Raw genomic sequence first — 27,921 nt, 5'->3', positions numbered from 1 at the left:
ACTTTTAAATTTAGTGGTTGGTTTTCTTGATGTGTAGTTTTTGAAGTTCTTACATATTATGGACACCAATCCTCTGTCAGATGTGTAGCCGGCCAAGCTCTTTCCCGTTCTGTAGGCTGCTTCCTCTTCAGTTGACCAGCAGTTTCCTTCGCTCTACAGAACTTTTTAATTCCGTGACAACACACTTGTTGGTTACTGGTCCTGTTTCCTAGGTGACTGGCATTCTGTTCAAAAAGTCATCACCTGAGCCTAAATCCCGAAGTGTGCTCCCTACTCTTCCTCACCTGAGCCTAAATCCCGAAGTGTGCTCCCTACTCTTCCTCACCTGACCCTAAACCCGAAATGCACTCATTCTTTGTTCTGAAGTTCCAAAGTTTTGGGTCTAATGTTGAGACCTTTGATCCATTGAAACTTTATTTGAATTTAGGTGAAAAAGCAAGATCCTTCCACATATAGAAATTCAGTTTTCTTGACAAAATTTGTTAATGATGATGCTTTTGAAAAAAATTAAATTGTTCTAATGATTAAACTGTTTTTCATGCCATGTGTTCTCTGTGTGCCACATGATAAAAGTGTGTGGTCAGAAGTCTAATGTATATTAAAAAGTGATTAGGATGACTTTAAAAGTAACATTTCTATTACAAGTAGAACTTTAATTTACGAATTCCATTTACAAACTTAAAAAAATGTAGACAGTTGCCGCTGTATTTGACAACGTCTCCTTTGGTAGTAAAATGTTGTCCAGATATGCATGTGACCATGGCAGATGTGTTGGTAGGCGTGGGAACAAGAAAGTGATTGTTGGGCTGGAGAGATGACTCATCAGTTAAGAGCAGTATTGTTGCTCTTCCAGAGGACCAAAGTTCAGTTCCTAGCACCCATGTTAGGCTGCTCACAGCAGCCTGTAACTCCTGCTCCTGGAGATCTAGTGCCCTCTTCTGGCCTCCATGGGCACCTGCACAAGTGCTCACCCTACCTCCTAAGGCTCCCCCATCAGACAGACACTACCATAAATCCAACTGAAAATAAATCTTAATAAAAAGAACGGCTGTGAGCCTAAAGCTTCATTCTCTCACGCCTCTTTGTCTCTTTATTTCATATCTTCCATTAACTCTAAATCCTCTCCGGTCTATATTTGGGCTGCATTAAAGCCCAGCTTATTGAAAATAGTAATAGTAATAAAACACTTCTTCCGTATCTCTCTAGAAAATTCAGCATGTCTCATGTATGCCCTCGGAATGTAGACTGCAGAATTCTGCAACACTACACATTTTTAGAAACAGAGAATTTATAGATGAGAATGGATTGTTCGGATGTACTCTTGTTTGGGTATCTTGGACAGTTCTTTATTCTAACCGAGTGTTGTCTGTGTGTGACTTTGGATGATTCAGGCCACTCGAGCCCCCGGTACATTCGCTGCACCACGTACTGCTTCCCGTGCACCGCGGACATGGCTAAGCAAGCTCAGATCCCACTAGCTGCTGTCATCAAGCCCTTCGCTGACATTCCACCAAATGAGGTAAGAATGGCTTTTTACAGTGATCCAGTAATTCGCCTACTCCAAGTTTGTCTCATCAGTTTCTCACTGTACATTGTTCTATACTCCAGGAAACTGGAAGAAGCAGATACAATTCAAAAAACAGCTAGTCATTCAATTCATTTGTAAACCAGAATCTCATAAGCCTCATTACTTAGTGCCCTGGGTACTAATCCCAATGGTGTGATAAGATGGACCAACATATATTGATAAAGAGATCCTGTGGTGTATAACGTATGTAGCTTAAATAATATGTGCTGTAACTATTGCCAATGTTTTATTGAAGAGAGAAAAGGAAAAGGAGGAATGTTTGTATTGTATTATAATGTCAAAAAATTTTAAATGCTGAATGTACAGAAAATTTAAAGTAATTTTATGTCATCATCTAAATACTATCAATGTTTGTTATTTTGTCACATATCTACATTTTTCTTTCTTTTTTTTTGGAAGCATCTTAAGGTTAGTTGTGAATGTCAGTCTACTTCACTCATGCACACATTAGTAACTATTGCCCAATATCTGCTTACTGAAAATTACCTACAGAATTCATTTATGATAAGTATGTACATCCTTTTGTGGTCTGGCAGTCAAACCCAAGGTCTCATGTTCAAGAAATGCATGCCTTAAAGTTGCTATTGATTACATTTGAACTAATCTATATACCTGTGTAACTTTGATGCCTATCAGAATCTAAACTATCACAGTGACTCTGGAGAAGTAGCCCATGCTCCCGAGCCATTCCCACCCTTCACACAGCCTCCCTTCTTTGGGGCCCACTGTTCTGACTTTTTTCTCTGACAGATTTGTATTACTTTTCTAGTGCCTTATATGGCTAAAATTACAGAGGCTAGAAAAATCTCCCATGAAAGTCTCTCTCTCTCTCTCTCTCTCTCTCTCTCTCTCTCTCTCTCTCTCTCTCTCTCCCTACAGAGGTTCGTGGAGCAATAGCTTTTCTTTTCATGTATGAGTAGTAGTTCATTGTACAGGCATGCCAGTTTGCTTACACAGTAGTTCATAGATGTGCAGGCTTTTCCTAACTCATTAATGTAACGGCTGTGAACATGCTGTACAAGTTTCCCGTGGGCATACACTTATTTTCTTAAGCTAACATCCACAAATACTTTGAATCCTCTTAAGGATTTTAAGTGGTTTTATAAGACACTCAAAGGCCGTTTTCTGAAGTGGTTGCCTCATTTTATTCACTCTGCACTAGCACGCCAGCTCCTCCACATCGTCCCCAGGATCCCATGATGTCCTCACTTTAATCTAAGCAACCATGATGGGTATGTGGTAGAATCTATGACATTTTTTATTTCCAGTTTTGTGATTTAAATAAAATTTAATTTCAAAAGGGTACACTGACTAGTATGCCATTCATAAACACATGATTCACATGAATAAATGACAATATTTGTTATCTTATGATTTTTTTAGGGAATTAACACATCCTAGGTATATGTAATTTCTCGTTTACTGAGACCCACCTCTCTTTTCCCCCTTATTCTCTAGGGAGAGACACAAATACACTTAATGTTTATTCTCACCTTATGACAATAGGTAGTACTATTCTTTGCTTGGCTGAGCTGATGGCATTTGAATAATAAAATTTGAACATTCTCAGTGGGTAATCAATCCCTTCCCCTGCTTCTAGCCCACCAGCTTTTTTCAAACAGCCTTACCTATTCTTTCAGATTCCTTTTACAATTAAAATATGCATATACCAGCCTACATGTATTCATCCTGTAAAAAAAAATCAACATGTAAATTACTATACTAATGCTGGCCCAGCTGTGCACTGACCTCCTCTTTTCTGTTGTCTATGAGTGTGTCTTGCACTCGTCCCATGCCGCTGTTTAGAGGACAGTGTCACCCTTAACGGTGGGGAGGCATGCGTGTAGTAAGAGAAACATCGTTACCACCGTGTGTGCCAGTGTGAGATGTTGGAAGCACAGAGCTTTTGTAGCATGAGTCCCAAAGCTGGGGAGCTGCGTTCCCACAAATGTGCCCGGAAGAACCGTGGATTCGCTTCTCCTCGGGGTGGGGTTGTTGCAGGTGTACTTTCTCTGTCTTGCCTCTGAGACTTGTAACTTTCATAATCAGGGGAAGATGAGTTTATATCTTAAAAGCTACCCCCCACCAAGAATACATCAAATAAGAAAACATTCTAGGCAGAAGTTCTGTTGAATATCAAAATCATGGATGTGGGACTTAAGCCCCTGACTGTCATTTTTGGGTATACTGGGCTCACTGTAGTGAATTTGTCTGATTTTTTTTTCTTTTTTGGTTTTTTGAGACAGTGTCTCTGTGTAGCTTTGGCTGTCCTGTAACTCATTCTGTAGGCCAGGTTGGCCTTGAACTCGCAGTAATCCACCTGCCTCTGCCTTTCGTCTGGTGGAATTAAAGGCAGGGGGCACCACCTTCTGGCTTGATTTCTCTGGGTTTTAGCTGGACACAAGCATAATCTATTCTTTATCTCCTCCCGAGAAAGCTAACTTGGGTCAAATATCCCGGGAAGGGGCTTGGGGCCCAGCCAGTAAGGTACCAACTTCACAGGCAACGAGGACCTCTGCTTTGATTCCCAGTCCACAGTAAAAGCTAGGCTCAGCAGCACCTATTCGTTGCTCTCGCACTGGGGCAAAGAGACAGGTGCTCCTAGGGGATGGATGGACAGCCAGTCTAGTTGAATTAGTGAGCTCCAGGCTCAGAAAAAGACCCTGTACCCCCAAATAAGTTGGACAGCTATAGAGAAAGATACCCATCGTTGACTGCTGCCCCCCTATACATGTGCACGTATAGGCATAGACTCCCTCCCATACACATAGCTATACCGTAATACACAGACATGGCCCACCCAGAGAGACAACATACAAATGCTTGGAACCGGATAAAGTTTAGCTGTTGTTTGCTGATGACACCGCTCCTTGGCCATCTTACTATATGCTCGTATCAATAGGTTTCTGTTGGTTTGAGACAAGGGTCTCATATAGGCTGGCCTCCAGCTCACTGTGTAGCCAGGGATGACCTTGAACTTTTGATCCTCCTGTCTCCACCTCCTGAGGGAGGAATGTGATGTGGGGCTGGAAGCCAGGAGCTCTGCCCCGCACTCAAGGCCGTCACTCTGCCAGCTGAAACACACTCCCACCCCCTCCAAGCTTCCTGTTATCATGGCAGTAGTAATAATGTAATATTCAATAATATGTTTCTAAAAATTAAACCTGATATGTGTGGAGATTTGGGGTATTGTTGGGGGGAAAATCTTTCAGCCATTAATTCAAGCCTTCCCCAAAATCATATAGACATTTATATCAAGACTGAATATTTGCTTCGTGAGTTTTAAAGTCAATAGTTCTAACTGAATGGTATCTACCCTGATGTAAATAGAGGCTGCTTGTTCATTTCCCGGCTGCTCAGACATGAATAATCACACAGAAGCTATATTAATTACAACACTGTTCAGCCAATAGCTTAGGCATATTTCTAGCTAGCTCTTACGTCTTAAATTAATCCATTTCTATTAATATGTGTATCGGCCTGAGGTTGTGCCTTACGGTAAGGATCTGGTATCTGTCTCCTTTTGGCAGCGACATGGCGTCTCCCTGATCCTGCCTATTCTCTCTCTATCTCTTCCACCCTGGCTATACTCTGCCCTGATATAGGCCAAAGCAGTTTCTTTATTAACCAAAGGTAACAAAACATATTCATAGCATACAGAGAGGAATACCACATCACCCCGAAGCCTGACATTCCCTTTGTGCCAGTTTGAGTTCAGGAACGTGTCTGGGCTTTCCAGAGCCAGAGCAGGTGAAGTTAGACTGATGAATGACATTTGAAATCTGACTTGCGGAGAAGCTGTACTTAAGAATAAAAATACATTGTCTTCCAGTGTTTGCAGACAGTGTCATACTGCACAGTTAGGTGCCTGTGACAGTTCTGCTTCCTTTGCTCCGCCCCTTCCCTCAGAGCAGCAGGAGAAGGATCATTCTGGATGGACAGATGTGAGAGGCCCTGCCTGCGGTGGCAGTGTCCCCTTCATGAAGAGCTGCCTCCTCAGAGAAGCACTGTCATTTTTGCTTATTGAAATAGAAGGAACAGACAAGGGGTGTGGAGAAGATGCTAAAGCTCCAGGGAGTAGCTCTCGAGGGCATCCTTGGAGAAAGTGTCTACTCCATGAGCATTTAGCTGGACCTAAATGGGGAGAGCCACGGACAGTAGAGAAACACTGTTGAAAAACTGTGCCAGCCAACCTGGGTAGTTATCCCCATTTTAGGGATGAGGAATCTAAGGCAGAGTTAGGTGTGTTGAAAAGGTCAGCAACTATTAAGTGGGCCCAATGCCAGGCACCGGAGTTCTTCAAAGTCATATTCTCTCTCCCTCCCTCCCTCATTCAACCCATATCCACATACTCAGATGCTTCTCGCAGAATGAACATTCAACATGTTCAACGTGTTCTCATCTCTGTGCCCGTTCATTCTTCTAAATACTAATAATTGTTGCCACTGCTTACCTAATGGCTCATGTTCGAAATCAAAACTCAGTAATTATAGTTAGGTAAATGAATGTGAAGGACAAGGTGTTTTAGGTTTTTGTGTTTTATTACTTGTTTTTTGTGATGGGGTCTCACTGTGTATGCCAGGTTGGCCATACAGAAATCCACCTGCCTCCTGAGTCCTGGGATTAAAAATGTGTGCCACTATACCCAACCCTCAGGGAAATAAGCTTTAAAATATCTTTCCTGGGGATGGAAAGATGGCTCAGTGGATAAGAGCACTGGCTGCTCTTCCAGAGGGCCCAGGTTTGATTCCCAGCACCCACATGGTGACTCACAAACATCTATAACTCTAGCTCCAGGGGATCCAGCACCCTCTTCTGGCATCTGTGGACAAAGACATGCACCTCATTCACAGGAATAGATGCAGGCAAAAACATTCAGATCCATAAAATGAAAGTAAATAAATAAATTCAAATAAAATACCATCCCGAGCAAGTAGGTTATACAAGAACAGTTTTCCATATGAATAGCATTTTAGATCATTGCCCTGTGTTACAAGTGACTTGTATTTATTTTCAGATTACCTACATCTTAGGATTTTGTTTGTAGTGGGCTAACATGACCATCACTACCACACTATTAAGGCTTTCAGAGTAACATCTTGGTTTGGCATCTCTCAAAACAATTTACATAGCACAGCTTTTTAAGAGTTGGCTCTGTTGTTTGACAAAACCTTCAAAAGTATCCTTTGTGGTAGCAACGGCCTGCAAAATCAAACGTTGCCAGGAAGTTATTATCAGGATCTGTTCCTACCAGCATTTGCTTTGGAGATACCTGCTGCTTCCAAGGGCAGGGCTGTGTCCTCATGGTCAGACAAATCGCGGTGCTTTTAAACTAGGCTCTAAGTGGGGCGGACCCACTTCCATGTTCAAACATAGTTAACCCCAAAGGATTTTTTTCATCAAATTACTAGTCATGTTAAAAATTTTGTAAAATCCTTTACTTTTGATGCAGTATTTTAAAAACTGAGGTAGAAATCCTCTTGACTTCAAGTACCAAAAGACTCGAGATAGAAGCAAATAATTTCATTTGGCTTCTTTTCTATGAAATATGATGTCTTTACATTTTGTGCATTCATAGATATACAATGAGTAATATCCATTATAAACCAGGTGGCTATTTGTATATACTCTTCTGTCGCAAGTGAACATAATCATAAGGCATTAGCAGCCTTGAACTTTGGTCCATACCTCTACACTTTGCTGAAGTTATCTTTCGTATTTTATGCGCATTATGGAGACAACACCGGCTACTCTTGGCCAGGACTTAAGGAGAATTTGCAAACATACAGATTTTTTTTTTCCCCAGTGTGAAAAGGGGTCTATAAATCTAACCTTGTCTGTGGAGTTCATATTTAGGGAGCATTTTACCTGAGATGTGATTTACTTATGAATCTTTTTAAAGGTCTGAGTGCTCTATCTGCATGCATGCCAGAGAGAGCTAAGAATCCCATTATAGATAGTGGTGGGCCACCATGTGGTTGCTGAGGATTGAGCTCAGGACCCCTGGAAGAACAGCCGGTTTTCTTTACCAATAAGCCATCTCTTCAGCCCCAAGTAAGATGTGATTTAATAAAGAAGGTTGTCCTACTGTTTGTTTTTCCTTTAATCCTTTCTTTGAATGACGTCTTCTTCTTCTTCTTCTTCTTCTTCTTCTTCTTCTTCTTCTTCTTCTTCTTCTTCTTCTTCTTCTTCTTCTTTTTTCTTCTCAAGACACAGTTTTTGTGTAGTTTTGAAATCTGTCCTGGCACTCGCTCTGTAGACCAGGCTGACCTCGAACTCACAGAGATCTGCCTGCCTCTGCCTCCCAAATGCTGGGATTAAAGTATGTGCCACCACCGCTCGGCTATGACTCCATATTCTTATAACTCAGTATTTATAAAGAAGATGCCATTGGCAAGGAAAAGGAAGAATGGATGCTCAAGAATTGGCAAATAGTGTGCACAGAAAACGAAAATGAGTGTAGGACCAGTGCATCCTGCTGGGGAAAGGTTCACAGCCATGTGAAGGGAACTGACCATTGTGCATTTGACTTTTCAGCCAGTCGCTCGTGCATGAGGTGACATACTTTGGAAGAGCAGTTACTCTGTTTAACATACCAAAGGAAAAACATTCTGTCTCCCTAGAGCGTAGTTTATGTCAAGATGACCGTGCGCATCCATCCTCCTTTCAGGAGAATTACAGCTTATAAAGTCCATGTCACCCTCTTCCCCTCCTCCCCTTTCTTGTCTCCTTTTTCTTTTACGATGAAGCTCTGCAGGTCCGGGCTGTTTAAGGTCGCAGGCCTAGGAACTGATGCTGCTGGAACTCTGGTTGGGAACAGGAGTTCTTCAGGCTCCACTGGGCTTGGAGGAGCTGGCCAGGCTTTTATTTTGGTTAAGTACATAGAAGGGCATTCCTTTTTCTTACTAATAACAATGGGCTCTTTTTTTCCCTCTGCGTTTATGAATGAGCTGAACTTACAACGTGAAGCCAGCCCTTCATACTCCTGGAAGGGCCAAGATTACCCAGAATCATCAGGAGATGGCATAGAGTCTTTTTGAATAAGTAAGATCTCCTTGGGCTTGTATAGACAAAGATCAACGAAGCCACAGAAATGTGGTTAGTTTATAGTTCTTTAGGCTTCTAATTTAGTGTTTACGGCATAGCCACTCATAATTGGGTCTGTTGATAAATATTGCTAATGAAGTATAAGTTTGTATCATATATTGGCCATTTTGGTTTGTACTTGTGAATGACTATAGATGTCATTTATAGCTTTATTTATCTCTCCATAAACTCTGTGGTTAATAAAAAATCATTTTGGAGTCCACTGATGTAGTTTGAATAAGCTCATCCACGTTCGTGATCACTAACTTAGCTCGTTCTCTTTTATCAACAAGACAGACTACCCAGAGAGGACAGACATTAAGACAGTTATGAAGAATCTTAAGATATTGAGGGAGCCAGTGAAAGTTGACTCCATTCCTCAAATTGTAGTGGATGGCAGCTAAGTAACAGAAAACCGAGCAAGGAACCAGGAGGTGTTCACAGGGCCTCTTCTGGGCCTGAGCTGGAGAGATGGCTCAGAGATTAAGAGCACTGGCTGCTCTTCCAGAGGTCCTGAGTTCAATTCCCAGCAACCACATGGTGGCTCACAACCATCTGTAGTGAGATCTGGTGCCCTCTTCTGGCCAACAGGTATACATGCAGGAGGAACACCGTGTACATAATAAATAAATAAACCTTTAAAAAAAAAAAAAAGATCGTGGCCTCCATTCCCGGGCAGAAGCAGCCTGTCCCTTACAGACCGCAGGACCAGAAGGCAGGGGCCACTGCCATTTATCCAGTCTCTGTTGAGCAGCACCCGCTGTGCACTGCCATGTTTATATACTTCGTATATTATTAGATCTTCACGTGAGCTAATATGGAGCTCCTTTTACATGTATCTGTGCTCTATAATTAAACTACTACAAAATATCGTGGCCTCTCTAGCCCCTCGCATAATTTAAAAGGAGACTTACAACTAAAATTATCTTCAAGCAGATGTTTCAAAGTCCCAAATTAACTGCTAAGATGTGTACTATGGTATGGTCCAAAGCTTGACTATGATATCTTGAATATATTACCCAAAGGGAAAACTTGGAAAGTAAAGTGCACATACTAAAATAGAAATAAGAGCCATGGATAAAACATTAGGGTACCTTTATTGTCTAAAGTTACTTTGAAACTAAATCTTAATCCCTGGGTGGTTTGGGTCACTCTTGTGATGCTGTGAGTGAGTCTGGCAGCTGAAGAACGCGGCCGTACCCTTTACAGAGCTGTGCTATCGTGTTGTAGCAGGCTGCTGAGTTCCCATTTGTCAAGGCAAAGTGTGTTGCAGTTCTGTTTGTTGTAGCTTAGGAGCAACATGCGCCAAGCTAATTTTCTCAATTGCAAAGCTAGTCGCTTGCTTTTGTTAGATGAAGAACGACCTCACGGGAAATAAGAATTAAGGAAAACGTCTTGCTATACTTTAATGTACAGGGGAAGTAAATTTGTAGTTTGCAGTCTGGGGGCTTGGGCTGCTGTGTCTACAGCCTGAGGCTAGACTAGAGACCAGCTTCTCCGATGGGAACTGGGGCTCTAAGACAAGCCGCCTTGAAGCGAGTTCCCTAACACCTGCTGGTTGCTATTCAAGTTAGTTCTGGAGAGGGAAAAAAAAGAAGAAGAGGAAGAGAAGGTGGAAGAGGAGGAGGGAAGGAAGGAAGGAAGGAAGGAAGGAAGGAAAGAAGGAAGGAAGAGAAAGAGCAAGAGAGAGAGAAGAAAGAAAGAAAGAAAGAAAGAAAGAAAGAAAGAAAGAAAGAAAGGAAAAAAGAAAGAAAGAAAGAAAGGAAGAAAGAAAGAAGGGAAGGAACAAGAAAAGCAACAACCACAAAACCCACTTACTTAGGCAGGGTGTGGAGGAGTGTGTTGGTCAGGCGTCAACTTGGGAACTGGAAGTTGTTCTCCTGTTTATGTGTGTTACAGTGATTGACAGAGGGCTTCGGGCTTGGTGCTAAGTACCCTTACTTACCTGCTGAGCTGTCTTGCCTGCGGCCCTATTCATCTTTTAGTTTAATTTCCTCCTTAGAATTTCCACCCCCTCCCCCTCCCCCACCATTCTTCATTCTCTTCTACACCTTCTGTCCCAGTTTCAAAAAGTTTGAGAAAAAGCTTCCAATACATGTGTTATTTTCCATAGATGTAAGTGTGGAAAAGATGGTGATTTGCTATGCCCCTTATAGACTAAGTTTCATAATTATATACTCACATCTTCAATTATAACAGTGTTTCAGTGATCGTACCGTGACCCACACAGGAAACACTATCATGTGACTGGTAGTTTTATAAGCAGCATCCAGCTTGGTGAAGGATAATTGATTGCTTATCGTCTTGTTTCAAAATGGGGTTTCAGACCAGCCATTGCTTTGATTCCGTAAGAAGCTGCTGCTTGTGCAGGGTGGGCTGGCTGGGGTTCTGGGCACGTGGGGCCTGCTAGTGAAGCGCAGACAAGAAAGAGGTTCTGTTCTTATGTACAAAGGTAAGATCGGGCTCGGGTTATACAGCACCGCGGAGGAAGAGAAATCAGAGCAGGGGAGAGGCATGGCAGCTTCTTGCATCAGACTTTAGAGTAAACCGGATGGGTGCTCAGCTAGGTTGGACTGACACAATGCCATCAAGTCTGCCCAGATGGAAGCTGTTCGGAGAGGTTTTCATGACCGGAGCAGAAATGAGACGAAGGAAGGGAACTCTCCAACTTTTAATTCTGACTGTGACAGACGCAAAGGCAGTTCAGTTTCGGACAGATTATTTGCAGTTCAGTTTCGAATGAATCATTTCAGTCCTTCCCACTTCTGTTTGAGGACAAGGAGGCCACCATGTGTCCTATTAGGGAGGAAACCGATTGGAAACAGAAGGGATTTACGTCTAAGATCAGCTCCCGGTGTCCCTGGAGCATTGTGTGCGGTAGCAACTAAGCCTGTCTTCTGTCAGTGGCCTGCATGTGAACTCTAAGATACAGTTCTCCTGTAGAGATAAAACCCGCAGCTACAGTGGGCCAAGGTTTATGAGAAGCGGAAGGGAATGGCATTGAACTGCAGAATCCTTGCCCAGCGAATTCATCATGCAGTGCTTACTCCGAAGTTTCTAACTTCTATACCAGCAAAAAGAACAACGGGGATCTTTGCAAATGTGGCACTCTGTTGTCTGCCTAACCCGGTCCAAACAGACCACCTTTTGTTTCAGGAATCTTATCTTACATGGTGCAGCCCCATACTCAGGGAACTTGGTACTGCCTCCAACTGTGCTGACAGTCATTTCTAAGACTGTTGATTTTAGTTATGTGCATACGTGTGTGTCTTGTGTATGGATTTGCACATGTGAATGCAGAATCCAGAAGATTGGATTCCTGGAGCTGAAGTTACAGGTGTTGGTGTGTAAGCTGCCTGATGTGGGTGCTGGGAACCGAACCCGGGTCCTCGGTAAGAGCTGCACTGCAGCTTCTTAGCCACCGCGCCATCTCTCTAGCTGTGTGCTGATAATTACTTTCCCTTTTGAAGGTACAGTCGCTGACTTACCAGAGGCAGCCACTCTTCTAGACTTAATTCGATGTGACCTTCCTACCGAAAGGCCCACCTGACATTGGAGGGCTAGATAGGATTGTGTCACCTGTGTATACTTTAAAGCAGATGTGGCCATTCTGGAGAGAGGTCACATGGCTTGGTTATTGATGCCCGTCTGGGGATTAACTTAGCATGTTCAGTCTTATATAGCCCTGAGGTCTGTAGGCTAACCTGTCTCCACGCTTTGAAAGCCCACCATTGTTGCCCCACTGGAGGGAGGCTCTCTCTCTGGGCATGAAAGGATCTGCTGGAGCTTCTGAGTTCTTGTTCTGTGGCAGAGAGTTCCATTCCACGTAACAGGCTCTACCTACAGATCTGAGGCTCGGAGTTATTTCTGGTTGGTGAGGTCTGCTGCCAGGCCCCGGAAGCTTCACAGCCGGAGACAAGCCTCTTGATTCCTGCGCTGTTTGGCCTGTCAGCACAGGCCCTCTGCTTTCTGCCACATCTCACTGGGATTGTATCCCGACTGTGGCTGTCAAATTCTGGCACTTGTGATGTTTCTCTGGGTCACCAGGATAGCTCAGTTTTAAACAAGGGCTTGTCTTTCAAAATGGCAGCTGGGCACAGCCCTCTGACCTGGAGAACTCTTCTTCACAACTGACCTGTCTCGTTATAGAGTTCATTGTCCCAGCAAGACCACAACTGGAGCTGAGGCCCTGAGAGCTGTGGGATTATCCTATGGATAGGACTGCCTCTTATCCCCAGGCCCCTGACCTTTCGGATAAGATATCTGCTTCCCTCACTGCCAGAGATCCAAGTGACTGGAACTGGGCTTGGTGTGACTGTTTTCTTTGTGGTAGTTTGCCCTCTTGTCTTTCTACACTGTTGGGCTGTCTGTCGCTGTGTGTGTGTGTGTGTGTGTTTGTGTGCTCACACGCGTGTGTGCATGTAGTGTGCGTGTGCATGGGGTGTGTGTGTGTGTGTGTGTGTGTGTGTGTGTGTGTGTGTAGGTGCGACCTCTCCGTCTCTCTTTGGAAACATCTGTGTTTCTTTCTTCTCCTTCTTCTCTTTCCCTGGGTCACCCGTGTTAGGACCAAGGGCTAACTGAGATGCCTTTAACATATCAAAGTGGATGCCAGCTGCCAGATTCTCCCTGCATCCCTCAGTCTCTTCCTGCTACAGAGCCCTCCTGACTGGCACACCTCACTCCCTACCCTAAACATCTCCAGCTCTGGGACTAGGGTGCCCTTCCCCCAGCTGCCTTCCCTATACAATCCAACCTTTTTTTTTTTTTTTTTTGTTCCCTGACCTTTTCATCTACTCTCTTGGCCCAGGCTGTCGCTTTTGGTGGACACCTGCTCTCCCCTTTCCCTCCCCCTCCCCCTCTTCTCACATGGCACAGGGTCATGTCTACTCTGGACTCTCACAGATGTCCCTGCTTCTGACTATGCCCTCCCTTTTATTTATGATAAACTCTCTCCTCCACCATACCTAAGAGCTGCCATTCTTGCCTTTGTTTCTTCTTTTCGATCAGTGTGGACAGCTTTTCTCCAGCAGCGCCATAGAAGGAAACGCTGTAAAATCATCCAAACTTGCGAAGAGATCATTTATTGGAAACATAAAATGAAGTTGAGCCAACTACAAAAACTCTTAAAGCTATAAAGGTTATCTTTGAATTGTCCATAGGTGATATATGGTGTGATATTTAATATCACTCAGGAAATATATTCTTCAGGCAGGCAAGTCACGATGTGTTTAGAGACTGTAAGGGGCAGAGACTGAGAACCAAAGTTTGGGACTGCCTCTGGGACTTCAGGCTAGCTTGTTTATGAAGGCCAGCATCTAGACTACACCACACCATCATCTTCAGGCCCAGCTGTGGCAGGGGCACCATGTGCTAGAGGTTTACCCAGGACGCTGCTCTCCAGTGGCTTCTTATGGGAGAACCTCAAGGCCAATGTGGAAGTCATTACAAAGAAGCATCCAGAGAAAGGTCTATTGGTTTCAGATCATATGGACCATGTGCTCTGTGATGTCCCAGCTGGAGATCTTGAGCCAGAAACACCTACTCTGAGATGTTTCCGAAGATACTGGCACAGGCCAAAACCCTGAACGAGCCTGCGATCGGGATTCAGTGACCAGAAAGAGAGCTCCATTGGAAAACTTCAGTGGTTATGCCAGCCAGTGCCGAATTCCTCCTCCTAGTGGCAGGGATTCATGACGTCACTGGCAGGCCAGTAGTGCAGTGGGAAGGTGAAGTGCCTGGCATCCAGGTTGCCAGGCTACATGGGTGCAGAGATGCAGCGAAGTCAGTCACTGAACTGCACAGGAGCTGGAGGAGCCAGGGAGTGTACCACGCATTCTCTGGGATAGAGACGAACAACATTTGGTCTCCTTTCACACACTCTTTCCAAGCAGATTGTGCCAATTTTGTACAAAGAAATAAATACTAAAAAAGAGGGACTAATGACTGGAGGTGGGGAGGAAGAGAAAGAACACAGGTGTGTATGTGTGTGTGTGTGTATGTGTGCACGCGCACATCCACATGAACTCTGTGCTGTGAAGTGCAATTTTCCCCCTCCCACATTAGCTTATTTATTGGTGTTGTCATTGTTCAGGTCTTCTTTGGGCCGCCATACTGTTCCTACAATATCGCGATGTTATTTCCTTCTCACTTTTGAGAGATAATTATTTTTTTCCCCAGAGCTGAGCCTCCCTCCTCCTTGGTTATCCAATACCAAAGAGTCAAATTTTTTTAGACATATAAACAAAACTAAATGGTCTCAGTAGTTTATAGTTATATGAGTGCAAATATATGTGTTGTGTGTACATACGTCTCATATATGTGTGTACACAAACACACACATGTACAAATGATAGTAAAGACACAGAGGCCATGAATTTGAGATGGCATGAAGGGGAATTGGGGAAGATTGGAGGTAGGAGACGGGAGGGATTGGTGGAGGAAAGAGACGGGGAGATATGATGTAATATGTTTCCATTAAAAATTTAAAGTGTTAGATCTAAAAAGCAAATGCAAGAAATAAGAAGAGACAGGCGGGCTCTCACTCACAGTGTCCTGGGTGCCTTAGGCAGGGCTTGACTAATCCTAGGCGTGGCTGCTGGGCCTCCGAACAGCATCAGCATCCTTGTGCACTTTCCTCTTGGCCGTGGCTGCATCCTCTCTCCATCACAGTGCTGCCCGGGGCCATGACTCAGCACTGGGCTCTGGCTGCTCTGTCTCTTGATTGCCAGGGTACAGAGCAGGAGGTGGGAGCCGCTGTGGCAGTGGGCGCTGGCTTCCTGAGTCCCTTTGCTTTTAGGCCACTTTGATGTTGCCCGCTGTGCTGGTGGCTGCCTGTCAGTCCCGGCAATATTTCTGCTTTCCTATGTAGAGTCAAGGAGAAGTTGGCAGAATGTTAACAACATTTAAAAATACAATTTTTCCTATTACCTCAGTAAATTTAGTAATTGCTTTAATATTGACGAAATGTGTATATGTATATATATATGTGTGTGTATGTATATATGCCTGTCTTTTATTAATTTGTTTTAGAATAGTTGGTAAATCTTAGTAAACTTTATACTTATTATTTTAATGAGGTACTGGCTGCTCTAAGTTTGGCTGTTTCTAAAATTACACAAGTGGTTGCGATTGTTTTCTTGGGCATGACCCACAAGAACTTTGTTTTCAATTGTAGTCTCACAGTGCCACCTACTGGACATCATCTATAAAAATAACAGTTTTGGCTTAGGTTATTTGTAATTCCTTGCTGTCCTAGGACAGAAAATCTACAGCAAAACTCAAGTGTCTGGAGTTTTATTTTGTTGAGACATGACCTGTGTAAGCAAGGCTCCTCCTACCCCAGCCTTCCTCCTGCCGGATCACAAGCTCATACCCTTGTTCTGTGCTCTGTACGTACAGTGTTCATAACAACGTACAAGCAAGCAAAATCCCACAGCCTAAAGATCTTAGAAGATGTGGATGGGATTCATCCTCCTGAATATCTGATTTTGTTTTGAAGATATAGTCTGTGACTGGTTTGACATCTCCTTTTTGAACTCTGGTCTTATGAACTCCAGTCTATGGAATGTCTAGTTAGGCACCAGTTTGATTTCAGCATGTTTGATATAGGGCCCACCCGTTAGATTGTGGAGAGGAAACAACAGACTTGGCAGTAGCTTGTGATGGTTGCGTGGTCTGTAGGACCCCTTTGACCAACTCTGAATGTTAATTTTACTTATACATAAAGATACATTTTTTTCAATTAAAACATTTAAATGACAAATAGTATCGGTATGCTATTTACCACACCTCTGATAATCCCAAAATAGGAGATTGAAAAATCAGCTTTGTCTTTTTCCATTTTCAGCGTCTCTGTCACCTGCTTACATATTGATAAAGTCACACAACATGGTACCAGAACTAACGATAGTCAGAAAAAAATATAGTGTGAACAGGAGTGTACAGAGGTCAAAGATGAAAGCTCGCTTAGAAGCCAGGGCAGGTGAGGCACGGTGAGCACCCTTGGTTAGGAAAGTGAGCAGCTTTCGCCAGTCTTAGAGAAGAAGGAATTTCACTTACAAATGCATATTCACTGCAGTTAAGCACAGAAGAAAAGGCAGCTTAGGTCTTTCCAAGCTTATGCACATGACTGTGGAGCCGATAAGTGGACACAGGGAAAGAGAATAAACCCTGACGGTTTTCAACACGGCCTGAGAGATTAAACAAGACAGCACCACTTTCAAACCTCTCCCTGTCGCCCCTGAATGAGACATAAACAGTTAAGAAGCTTTTAAGATTCCTTGCTGCCGCCGCCCTGGTTGGCTGAAGACCTTTCTTATCATCTCAAGGAGCGAACGCAGGAAAACATAAGTGTTTGTAATAGCCAAGAAAGAGTCCTGACGGGGCTGCCGCTTATTGCTAGGCATCCATGCTGATTCTGGGAGGTTGCACTCCCAGGACTGGAATGCTTACGTGGTGGTTGGTGATAGTTCCCAGACGTTTTAGGCATGGTCTGCCTTTGGGCAAATTATAATCCTGAATATAAAAGCAAATTACCTTCCATTCCCACTGATTTGTCTGGCAAATAATTGTATCGTAATTGTTTCTAAAGCACTTCAGGGAACTGATTGTAGTCTTTGAAGTCTTTGGAAACAAAAGGCTGAAAAAAGTAGAACTTGGCCATGGTCAAGGCAAATTACAGAATTCTTCCTTGTTTAGCTTCAGAAACTGTTGTCTGGTTACAGAGAGTAAACACAGGCCCCGGAAGCAGTGGCCTGGCCAATGCCATTTGTTCTGCCTTTGGTTCTCGCTCCCCTGACTTGTTCGGGGCCTTTTGTTTGGGGACTGCATCTTCCCACTCAGGCCGGTCCCTAGATCATGTTTTATTGCTTCTAACTAAAAAAAGCAAACTCGGACCAGTTTGTCTTTCAGACAAAAGGTATATATGAAAACACTACTGTGTACATCCATGGGCAGGTTTGAAGCAAATCCCTAGATGCTTAAAAATGCCTCTCAGCTTTTAACCACTAGTTCATAGCCATATTAAAGTCTCCTGGAAGGTAGATTTTCTGTCCTCTAGGTCATTTTTATGAGCACATTTTGCAGTAACTAAGAAGTTGGCCTTCAGAAACCCGAGTACATTTCATACTACCCAGCTCTAACCCCCCCCCCCCCATTAAAGACAGTTTTTCATGTGCTAAGTGCTTTTTAGAGAGATAAAGTTATTCTGGATAGAAACAATGGCAGCTCCATTTCCCCAGCCCTCTGTGCCAAGAACATGTCTCTGCATGCTCACGTTAATCCTTGTCTCAACAACTCCTCCTCCCCTCCCACCTTTCCTCCTCTCCCACTGTTCCGAGACCTCACAGCCCATTTCTGAAACCCCAGCAGTGGGTCGGCTTTCGCTCTGAACATCTGACAAAGGCAAACACAAGCACCGGGACTGGGTTTTCTAAACCTCTGGGAGAAACTGGCCTTATGGTCCCCCACCCCACCTGATGGTCCCCCACCCCACCTGGTGAGCCCCCACCACACCTGATGGTCCCCCACCACACCTGATGGTCCCTCACCTGATGCTCCCTCACCCCGCCTGATGCTCCCTCACCCCGCCTTATGGCCCCCCACCCCACTTGATGGTTCCCCACCCCACCTGATGGCCTCCCACCCCACCTGATGGTCCCCCACCCCACTTGATGGTCCCTCACCCCACCTGGTGAGCCCTCACCCCACCTGATGGTCCCTCACCCCGCCTTATGCCCCCCCACCTCACCTGATGGTCCCTCACCCCGCCTTATGGCCCCCCACCCCACCTAATGGTCCCTCACCCCGCCTGATGCTCCCTCGCCCCACCTGATGGTCCCTCACCTGATGGTCCCTCACCTGATGGTCCCTCATCCCCACCTGATGATCCCTCACCTGATGATCCCTCACCCCACCTGATGGTCCCTCACCCCACCTGATGGTCCCTCACCCCACCTGATGGTCCCTCATCCCCACCTGATGGTCCCTCACCCCACCTGATGGTCCCTCATCCCCACCTGATGCTCCCTCATCCCTACCTGATGCTCCCTCACCTGATGCTCCCTCACCCCACCTGATGGTCCCCTGTTCTTCAGGCCTCCATAAAAAGTATCTTCTTTATTTGTAACTTTATCTTTAAATTTTTTAATTGACATGAGCAGCTCCTCAGCTCTCAGGGGTTTCTGAAGGTGTTTTCTTTTAAACAGGTTTATAAAAGCAAGAAGGGTCTTTGTGGTTTTATTACAAAAGCTGGACCATTAAGAAACAAGCAGAGTCCTGATTCTGGGCCTCTTTACCTTCAATCTAGTCTGGCTTTCTATGTTGTGTTGATGAGAAAGATGCATCTGAATCAAGTATTTTTTTTTTCCAGTCTGTCAAACATGGCCGGTCACACTAAGGCTACTATGAAGTTTTGTCATTTAATGAAGTAACAAAAAGTATAATCAGCCTCCAGCCTTAAATAAGTGGCCCTTCTTGCATATTTTTCAAATAGTTTCATTTTAACAAATGCTTTGTTAAATGGATTCACTTTATGTGTGGGTGCTTTATCTACATGTATGTATGTATGTGTATCATAAGTGTGCTTGGTGCCCATGGAGGTCAAAAGAGGGCATCAGATCTCCTGGAACTGGAGTTATGGATGGTTGCGAACAGCCATGGTGGCACTAGGAATTGGAACTGGGTCCTCTAGAGCAAAGTGCTCTTAACCTCTGAGTCATCTCTCTAGTCCAAATAGTTTCATGTTAGAAGAAGTCATTTGTAAGCTACATGAACAACATGCTGCCATACACACTAGACTCTTACAAGACCCATCTTATTCTGTTTGGAGTGTGCCCTGCTTAGCAGGATGCGTGCTATAGGCATTGGGAACATTTTCACATAAGCTTAATGAACTATTTACATTATTATTTTTTATTTATTATCTTTTCACACAGAGACAGGTAATCATGCATACACATATTGACATCGATGTGCAGGTGTTAATATGTTCTTGCAAGTGAGATATGCTTGTTAGTGATATATACGTCTAGATGAATCTTTGTCTGGGTGTGGTGGAGTGTGTCATAATCCTTGAATTCACCAGTGGTCTGGGAGAAATCTTCACGGTCCTGGTAAATGCTCAGTAAGGGTTTCTCAGTGAGTCCTAGTGGGGGGTTTTGATAGTACCCAGAATCTCCGTGCTCCCAATTCATTTCATGTTCTTCCTTCTTCTAGACCCCCTTGTACTTGGTCAACCATGGCGAGAGCGGACCAGTGCGGTGCAACCGGTGCAAAGCCTACATGTGCCCGTTCATGCAGTTCATTGAAGGCGGGAGGCGCTATCAGTGTGGATTTTGCAGCTGTGTGAATGATGGTAAATGGTGCCATTTAGAGCACTTTGTAGAAGCTTTTTACTTAAAAATATGAAGTATTAGATGCCTTAGCTTAGGGAAGACAGCTCTTGTTTTGTTTTGTTTTTTTTTAAATTTTTTTTTCTAGATGGCACTAATGGTAGCGTCCCTAAACAGAAGCCATTACTAATGGAACTAGGTCCCTGTTAACTGTATGTAGTTGCAGGAGTCCCACATGGAAATTGTGCTATTGCTTTGCGTGAAACTGAAGTGTGTAATGGTGGACCTGTGTCTCCTGGGACCCACAGTGCCCCACTGCCTGGGGTTGTTCTTGAATTCATGGTATTTCGGAAAAGCTCATATAACCAAGGACTTTCCTCTTCTGATATAAATGTTGAATTTTTCAGGAGGAAGGGGCATACGATGATGCCTTTTGGGTGTGTTTTTCGTTTCATCCTCTTGTAAATCCGCTAATGTTGATGTCAGACTGTGCGGGAGGCCACTACAGAGAGAGCCCATGGATAAAGCGCTTGTCCACAAACACGAGGGCCTGAGTTTGGTCCTCAGCACCCACATGAGACGCAATCAGAGCATAGTGCTGTGGGGTTGAAAAGGGAGAATCCCTATGGCTCCCTGGCTGGCCAGCCTAGCCAAATGGTCAAGCTCCAAGTTCCAGTGAGAAACCCTGTCTCAAGTAACAAGGTGGCCAGCTCCTGAGGAATACTGCCTGAGGTGGACCCCCACACACGTGTAGCTACACACAGACACATGCACACACACACGCACATACATACACACACGCACGTGCACACACACACTCACGCGCACACAGAAACCAGGAGAGAAAGAGATTCTGTGGCAGAGCATAATTTATGGTGTGACTCGAGTTCGATTGAGGATATGTGGCAGATAATATTAAATGTTAATATTTAATGTAATTTTATTATGTCAAATTAATTTTAAAAAATCACGTTATATGGAGATGTGTGAATGAATTATACATTATGCTGTATAGAAAGTACCATTCCACGTATCGTAAGCCAGACAGCCCAGAAATCGGCATGACACCTACACGTAACCAGTCACTATCATGGCCCCTGGTTTATTTGACTTTACTGACAGAGACTGTCGTCTTCGTCTTCTGTAATCTTTTCAAGATGTTGAATTTGCCAAGTTCAGAGTCAAATATGTAAATATAAACTTTATAGAGTTCACTCCTAAAGGAAATAGTCATGAGATGATAAGAACATAGACTCTGAAACTTCTGTGTTTTTTTTTAAAATCTGACTTTAGAAAAATAATCCTGTTATAATTCGCATGTTCACATCTGAATATAGAGACTCCTTTGGTTTCAACCCAAAGGGTACTGCTTTTGTGGTTTTTACAGAGGGGGATGCTGTTCTTAGCAAAATACTTGAAAACATTGGTAGCTTTCCCATGTTCTCCTAACAGAAGTTTCGCAGCCTTCTCTGGCTATCACCAGGCTACAGGAGCTCTTTTGAGCAGAGACTCCGAGCCATATTTGTCCAAGTGTGGAGCGTGTGAGTCATAACTCTTGCTCTGCCTTTGGGTGGCTTCCAGAACCTCGCTAGAAGTAACCTCCTGAGACATTTGAATCAAATTAGACTTCCACTGAGATCTTTCGGGTACAGTCTTTCCCTAATACAGTAATCTTCCACATGAGGAGGGCCGGCCGCTAGCAGATCAGCGTGTGAAAGCCCAGCGCTGAGGACATTTCTTAATTAAGGTGTAATAAAGATTATAGTGGATAGGATAATCCTGATAGTCAGCATTAGTCTCCGTCAGCTACGTTAAAAATCCAAATAGAAAATTAAATTTATAGAAGAGAGGTGAGTTAGTGGAGGCAGATTCTTGGGTGTGTTAGCTTGGAAACGACCGCACTTTTCTCTGGAATTCCCAAAATTATAAATGTCCTTTGCCATCAATAACTTGTCTATGATCGAGAGGTTTTTAACAAAGCTTTCATTCCTGTAACATGAATGTGAATATTGTGGTCTGCTGTTTTCTATATGGATAAAATATTTCATGATTAAAATGTAGTAATACGTTATGCTGAGTAATGAAGCAATCAACACTGATGAAAAGTATGTATAAAATTTTATAGTTCTATAGATAGAATTCCAGGAAGATTGACTTGATTATAAAAATATCAAAGCTTATATATGGCAAAACTGTTACGAACATAATTAAAAGACATAATCATAATCATAATGACTTACAACATATACAAGAGTCAAAAAGTCAGTGACCTTAAAAGAGAGAACTCATTTTTCACATGTTTCTAAGACATGGTCTCACAGTGATACTGAGAACAACTTGTGTTCCTGATCCTAACTCCTTTCTTCTATAATAAAATCTGAGACTTTCTTGGGTTGTCTTCTTGTGAAAAAAAAAAAGGATTTTCTGCCCTGGTTTGCTTTCCTTAGTCCCTCCATTCTATTTCCAACATCTGGACCACATTGGAAGGCGAGTGGATCACTATGAGAAGCCGGAGCTGTCGCTGGGATCCTATGAATATGTGGCTACGTTGGATTACTGCAGGGTGAGTGTTGCCAGGACGTAAGCATTTCTATGTCGAATGTGAGTTTCACTGAACAACTTCCATATGTAAAGACATGACATGGTTCACAGACAGAGCATCTCCTGGGGCTTGTAGAAATGCCTCAGACACAGATCCAACCTGACTCGTTAGCATGGTTCAGTGGCTGAGCTGTCTCCTGGGGTAATCAAGCTTAGAAGTGTGGTATAGAAATAGGAAACAATTCCGTTTTGTCTGTTTGAGAGAGGGGATCCTGTTCTTTTGTTTGTTTTGATTTGGTTTCTGAGACAGGGTCTCCCTTAGTTTGGTCCTTGACCCTGCTGTGTGGCTGAAGATGACCTTGAACTCCCGAATGAATGCTAAGGTGAATGGCAAATGGCGCCTCTTCCAGATGTTGTTTGCTTCTTAATGCAGTAATTTAATTCCACCCAGGTCTCTGGCTCTTTTGGTTTGTTAGTGATTTCTCTACCAAGACAGAAGCTTAACCAGTATGCTTAGAGAACTGCGGGCTTCCTTACTTTAGTGTGTAACTCTGATACTCATTTGACTACCTCCCATAAACTTCTTTGGGTTCTTTCTTTTTCTTTTTATTGTTTTTATTGAGCTGTATGTTTTTCTCTGCTCTCTTCCCTTCTTCCTTCCTCTACCCTTCTACCATCTCCCGTGATCCCCATGCTCCTGATTTACTCAGATCTTTTCTTTTTCTACTTCCCGTGTAGCATAGATCCATGTTTGTCTCTCTTAGGGTCCTCTTTGTTGTCTAGGTTCTCTGGGGTTGTGAATTGTAGGCTGGTTTTTCATGCTTTATGCCTAAAAGCCACTTATGAGTGAGTACATATTATATTTGTCTTTCTGGGTCTGGGTTACCTCACTCAATATGGTGTTTTCTAGATCAATCCATTCGCCCTCAAATTTCAAGATGTCATTATTTTTTCCACTGTATAGTACTCCATTGTGTAAATGCACCACACTTTTTTTTTTATATCCATTCTTCAGTTGCGGGGCATTTAGGTTGTTTCCAGTTCTGGCTTTGACAAACAACACTGCTGTGTACATAGTTGAGCACATGTCCTTGTAGTACGTGTGATTGAGCATCCTTTGGGTATATACCCAATAGCTGTGTTGCTGGTTCTTGAGGTAGGTTGTTTCCTAATTTTCTGAGAAATGGCCATACTTAAATCTAAAGTGGCTGTACAAGTTTGCACTCCCGCCAGCAATGCAGGAGTATTCCCCTTACCCTCCATTTTCTTCAGCAGAAGCTGTCATCAATGTTTTTGGTTTTGCTCATTCTTACAGGTGAAAGATGGAATCTCAGAGTTGTTTTGATTTGCATTTCTCTGATGGCTAAGGATGTTGACCATTTCCTTCAGTGTCTTTCAGTCATTTTAGATTCGTCTGTTGAGAGTTCTCTGTTCAGGTCTGGACCCATGCACGAGTCCAAATGGCTCAAAGACCTCAACATAAGACCAACCACACTGAACCTCACAGAAGAGAAAGTGGGAGCACACTTGAACACATTGGCACAGGAGACCATTTCCTAAATATAACCCTGCAGCACAGACACTGAGAGCCATAATTAATAAATGGGTTCTTTCTTAAAGAAGAAAAAGATAACAAAATTAACTTTCCTTATCAAGTCACTGGCTGTGAGACACTATGCTGCCCTCACGGAGCTGTCTGCCACTGTATGAATCCTCAACACAGAGACTGACTTATCAGCTCTGCCTTTATATAGTAAAGATAAGAGGGTGTCTTTCTCCTGACCCATCATGGGTGTATGACTCCTGTCTGGAAAAATGCCTACTTATTCTCTGCTTCCTGACTAGATGGAAGTGCATTATGAGCAGGTGTCCCCGTTTATTCGTTCCAACGGGTGCTTCTTTTTCTTCATCAAACTTAGAGGACATCTTAGTTTTATCTGTTCCCCCTGTGATATCTATGTTTTTGCATGTGTGTCCTCCTCCTAGATTCTGGCACGTTGGGGTCTCAGTTTGATTTGTGACATTTCTACAGTGTTGTGTTGTGTGCCACGTTGTATAGGGACAGGTGAGAGAGCTTCAGTTGCAGATCAAATGTGTAGAAGGTGATGGTGCCACCCTGAGCCCATGTCTGTGGGGTCAGAGCCTTACCTCCCCTGTCAGCACACCATGAAGCGTGTGGACAAGTGTTTTGCAAAATCAGTATGAAGTTTCCCTGAGGAAGAGCAAATCTACCATCAGCTTTTCTTCCTCAATAAGAATGCAGGGCCTTTTTAATTCATTTTGATATATCTTAGATAACTTGAATGTCCAAACAATTCATCTTTGTACTGTAAGAATTGCCCCAAACCAGCAATATAATAAATAAGTTCAAAGGCTATGCCTAAGAAGCATGTCTGGTCACAGTATGACCCTGAGTATGCTACACTGTGAAGGACGAATGGTCAAAGCTGGAGGAGAGCATGGTCAGAAAGGTGTGTATCGGGAAGTGGCATGAGTGAGTTCAGCCAGGAGCAGATAGCCGGGCTCACACTCACCTCAAATCCCAGAACCTGGGAGGCAGAAGCAGATGGAGCTCTGTGAGTTCACAGCCATCCTGGTCTACATAGTGAGTTCCAGGACAGCTGGAGCTAGTGGGGCCCTGTAAAAACAAAACAAAAGCAAAACAAAACCCAGAAAACAAACAAAAGTAACTAATAGTAATAATGAGAAGATACAACACAAGCAGAGAACCGCCTGTGGAGGGAGAAACTGCAGAGTGACCAGAAGTGGGTCACAGGGGCAGCCCAGTCACTTCTGCTCGGGAGCTCTGAAGAGACTGCTGGGGACCGATGTGGACCCATTGTAAGCACCAAGATTGCTGGAGAGTGTACTCCATTTTCTTCAAAACCTCATAAGAATTCAAGTGTTTTTAAAACGCTGTATCAAATAAAACATATTTACTACTGTCCTGGCTCAGGTTCTGTGTGTGTGTGTGTGTGTGTGTGTGTGATGCTGTGTAGGCAATATTTTGGAAATGGCAGCCACTTAAATTGAGAGAATGCGTATTGGGAATGAGAAGTAAATTGAAGAAGTATTTTGAGACAAATCTGTCCCTTTATTTCCTACTGGGTTAGCATTGTGTCTTTGGGGTTTTAGAGTTTTGTACACATTGTAAAGGAAGTTTTATAGAGAGTGTGGGTGGACAAGCTGTTGAGAGCTTATGTTACTTTAGTGGGGTGGGGATAATGGAAAGTGGGGAGGCAGTGGTTTCCACTGATTTCTGCTGCCATGCACATACACACACACACACACACGCACGCAGCACGCCCACACACGCGCACACACACATGCACATGCACGCAAACACGCATGCACGCATGTCCACGCATGCGCACACACACGCATGCACATATGTGCACACGCTGGCTAGAATGGAAGACTGAGAGGGTCTGTGCGAAAGAGCTAGGGGCCCCGGGAACAGTTTCTTTTTAAATGTCTGAGGGAAACAGGTCAAGTACAGCTTCAGCCTCAAGCTGTCATGTGGTGCTGTCACGGAAAGAAACAAAGGCAGTGTAGTGTGGAGGAATGACACGTTAACTACACACATGGTGAAAACAAGTAAGTCTGACTGAATGAAGGATTTTTAGAGAGACAGGCAGGTCAGCGAGGAATGACTTATGGGGAATTGTATGAGAGAGTATAAGGATAATAAATAAGATACAATTAATAAAGTCACCGAGAGGTGTTGCTTTATTAATGAGAATGGTTTCTATTTTTATCTGGTCTCATCTATATTATGGAATAGAGGAGAAGGGACTTGGGAATTGAGAAGAAATCCTCACAAACACACCAGCAGATTTTCCTCATTCCTTGGCTGTTCTGATTTTGGAAATGGAAAAGTAACTTTTCAGACTGAGTTAGTATATGTTTTTATTTGAAATGGGATATTTATTAGAACAGTATTATGTCTATTACAGTAGATACAGACCAGATCGATGAGATCATTTATAACTCTTATCATCTAATAATTGATAAGATAAGATGATAAAATTAAAATATATTTTAATTTCAGAACATTTTTACACTTCACCATAAGCTGAATAAATGTTGGTCTTGGGTCTTTATTCTCGAGTGGAGGTCACTGATGATATGTGCCTGTGGCTTTCTTTTCTAAACATTTTATAAACCCCAGCTGAAGGATCACTTCCTTATGAGCTATTTGGACACCAGCCAGATTGGGAAACAGCGAGGGCCCAATTTCATAACAGCTGCTTTATGTTACAGTAACTGCTGCATAGACATAGGGAAAGGGCCATTTTTCTTTACCACAAACACAAAGTAAGTTTGGAAAGTATTTTATAATGTATATTTTAAGGTATGCAGTTAATCTTAATAGACACTTCCATATCTGCAGCTGAGTGTGTTGGTATAGATGTTCCTGTAATCCCAGCAGTGCAGAGGCTTAGGCAAGAGAATGAACTGCGCTTGAGGCCAGCCTCAAGACCTTGCTTCCAAAACAAAACAAAAAAACCACATGTCTAAAACCAAAGGAAGTGGTGAGAGACCTGAATCATGATCTCCCAGTTAATGAAGCTTGGTTCCAGTTTCCAAAAATGTTAATTTTCGATTGTACTCCTTTTGAACATTCCTTTTCAGATCCCCAGATGCATTTCCTCCTATAAGAGAGCTTGCTGCCTCAAAGGCTGACCCAATACTCCCTCTGTTAATATAGTGGAAAGTTCCTGTCATAACCTGGAGAATAAGTGGCTTCTTTTATTTGTTTTTATAGCAGGGACTGAGTTTCCTAGAAAGTTATTGATCCACAGAGGTTATATCCTAAGTATTGACTGAAGCATCTGATTGGCCTTAGAGTCTGTTTGTGTTTGATTGTGAAATATACTTAGTTTGTATCTACTTGTGTGACCTTTGCCTCCCTGCAGAAGAATAAGCCTCCCAACCCACCAGCCTTCATCTTCATGATCGATGTCTCGTACAGTAACATAAAGAATGGACTGGTCAAGCTCATATGTGATGAACTGAAGACCGTGCTGCAGAGACTGCCCAAGTAAGAGAACTGCTCTTCTTCTGTGAGATGCTGTGTGACTGAGCTGGTACCGACTGGCCGGTTAATATCATTTGCTAATCTGAACACTATAGCTAGTCACCGTTCTTCCGAATATTCGGAATGTCAGAGTGGATATTTGTATAAAGAAAAACAATGATAGATAAATGAAACGTCTCAAAATAGTTTATAAACTGCAAGGACAATTCCAGTAATAAGTATATGGGGAAACGTTGCAAGAGTATTTCATGAAAGCTGGTGGTTGCTGAGAGTGGCAGAGTTCAGAGGGTCCCAGAAAACGGAGCAGTTGTAGGAAGGGACGGAATCTTTTTAGC

The 27,921-nt window shown here is 43.3% G+C and overlaps 1 protein-coding gene across 1 annotated transcript in view; it reads left to right on the top strand.

Moving 5' to 3' along the window:
* The window catches only part of Sec24d (SEC24 homolog D, COPII component), an 86,984-nt gene that overhangs the window by 30,733 nt on the left and 28,330 nt on the right, over nt 1-27,921 (top strand). Inside the window, exons 8-11 of the mRNA XM_085677755.2 lie at nt 1,392-1,519; nt 19,889-20,027; nt 22,452-22,567; nt 27,465-27,589. Of these exons, the coding sequence (XP_085533881.2) occupies nt 1,392-1,519; nt 19,889-20,027; nt 22,452-22,567; nt 27,465-27,589 (508 nt within the window). The remainder of the gene's footprint in view (nt 1-1,391; nt 1,520-19,888; nt 20,028-22,451; nt 22,568-27,464; nt 27,590-27,921) is intronic.

This window comes from Myodes glareolus, chromosome 17, assembly GCF_982192425.1.
Source record: "Myodes glareolus chromosome 17, mMyoGla1.1, whole genome shotgun sequence".
NCBI lineage: Eukaryota > Metazoa > Chordata > Mammalia > Rodentia > Cricetidae > Myodes > Myodes glareolus.
Note: the sequence above shows the minus strand (reverse complement) of the source record. Positions and strands in the feature narration are given on the sequence as shown.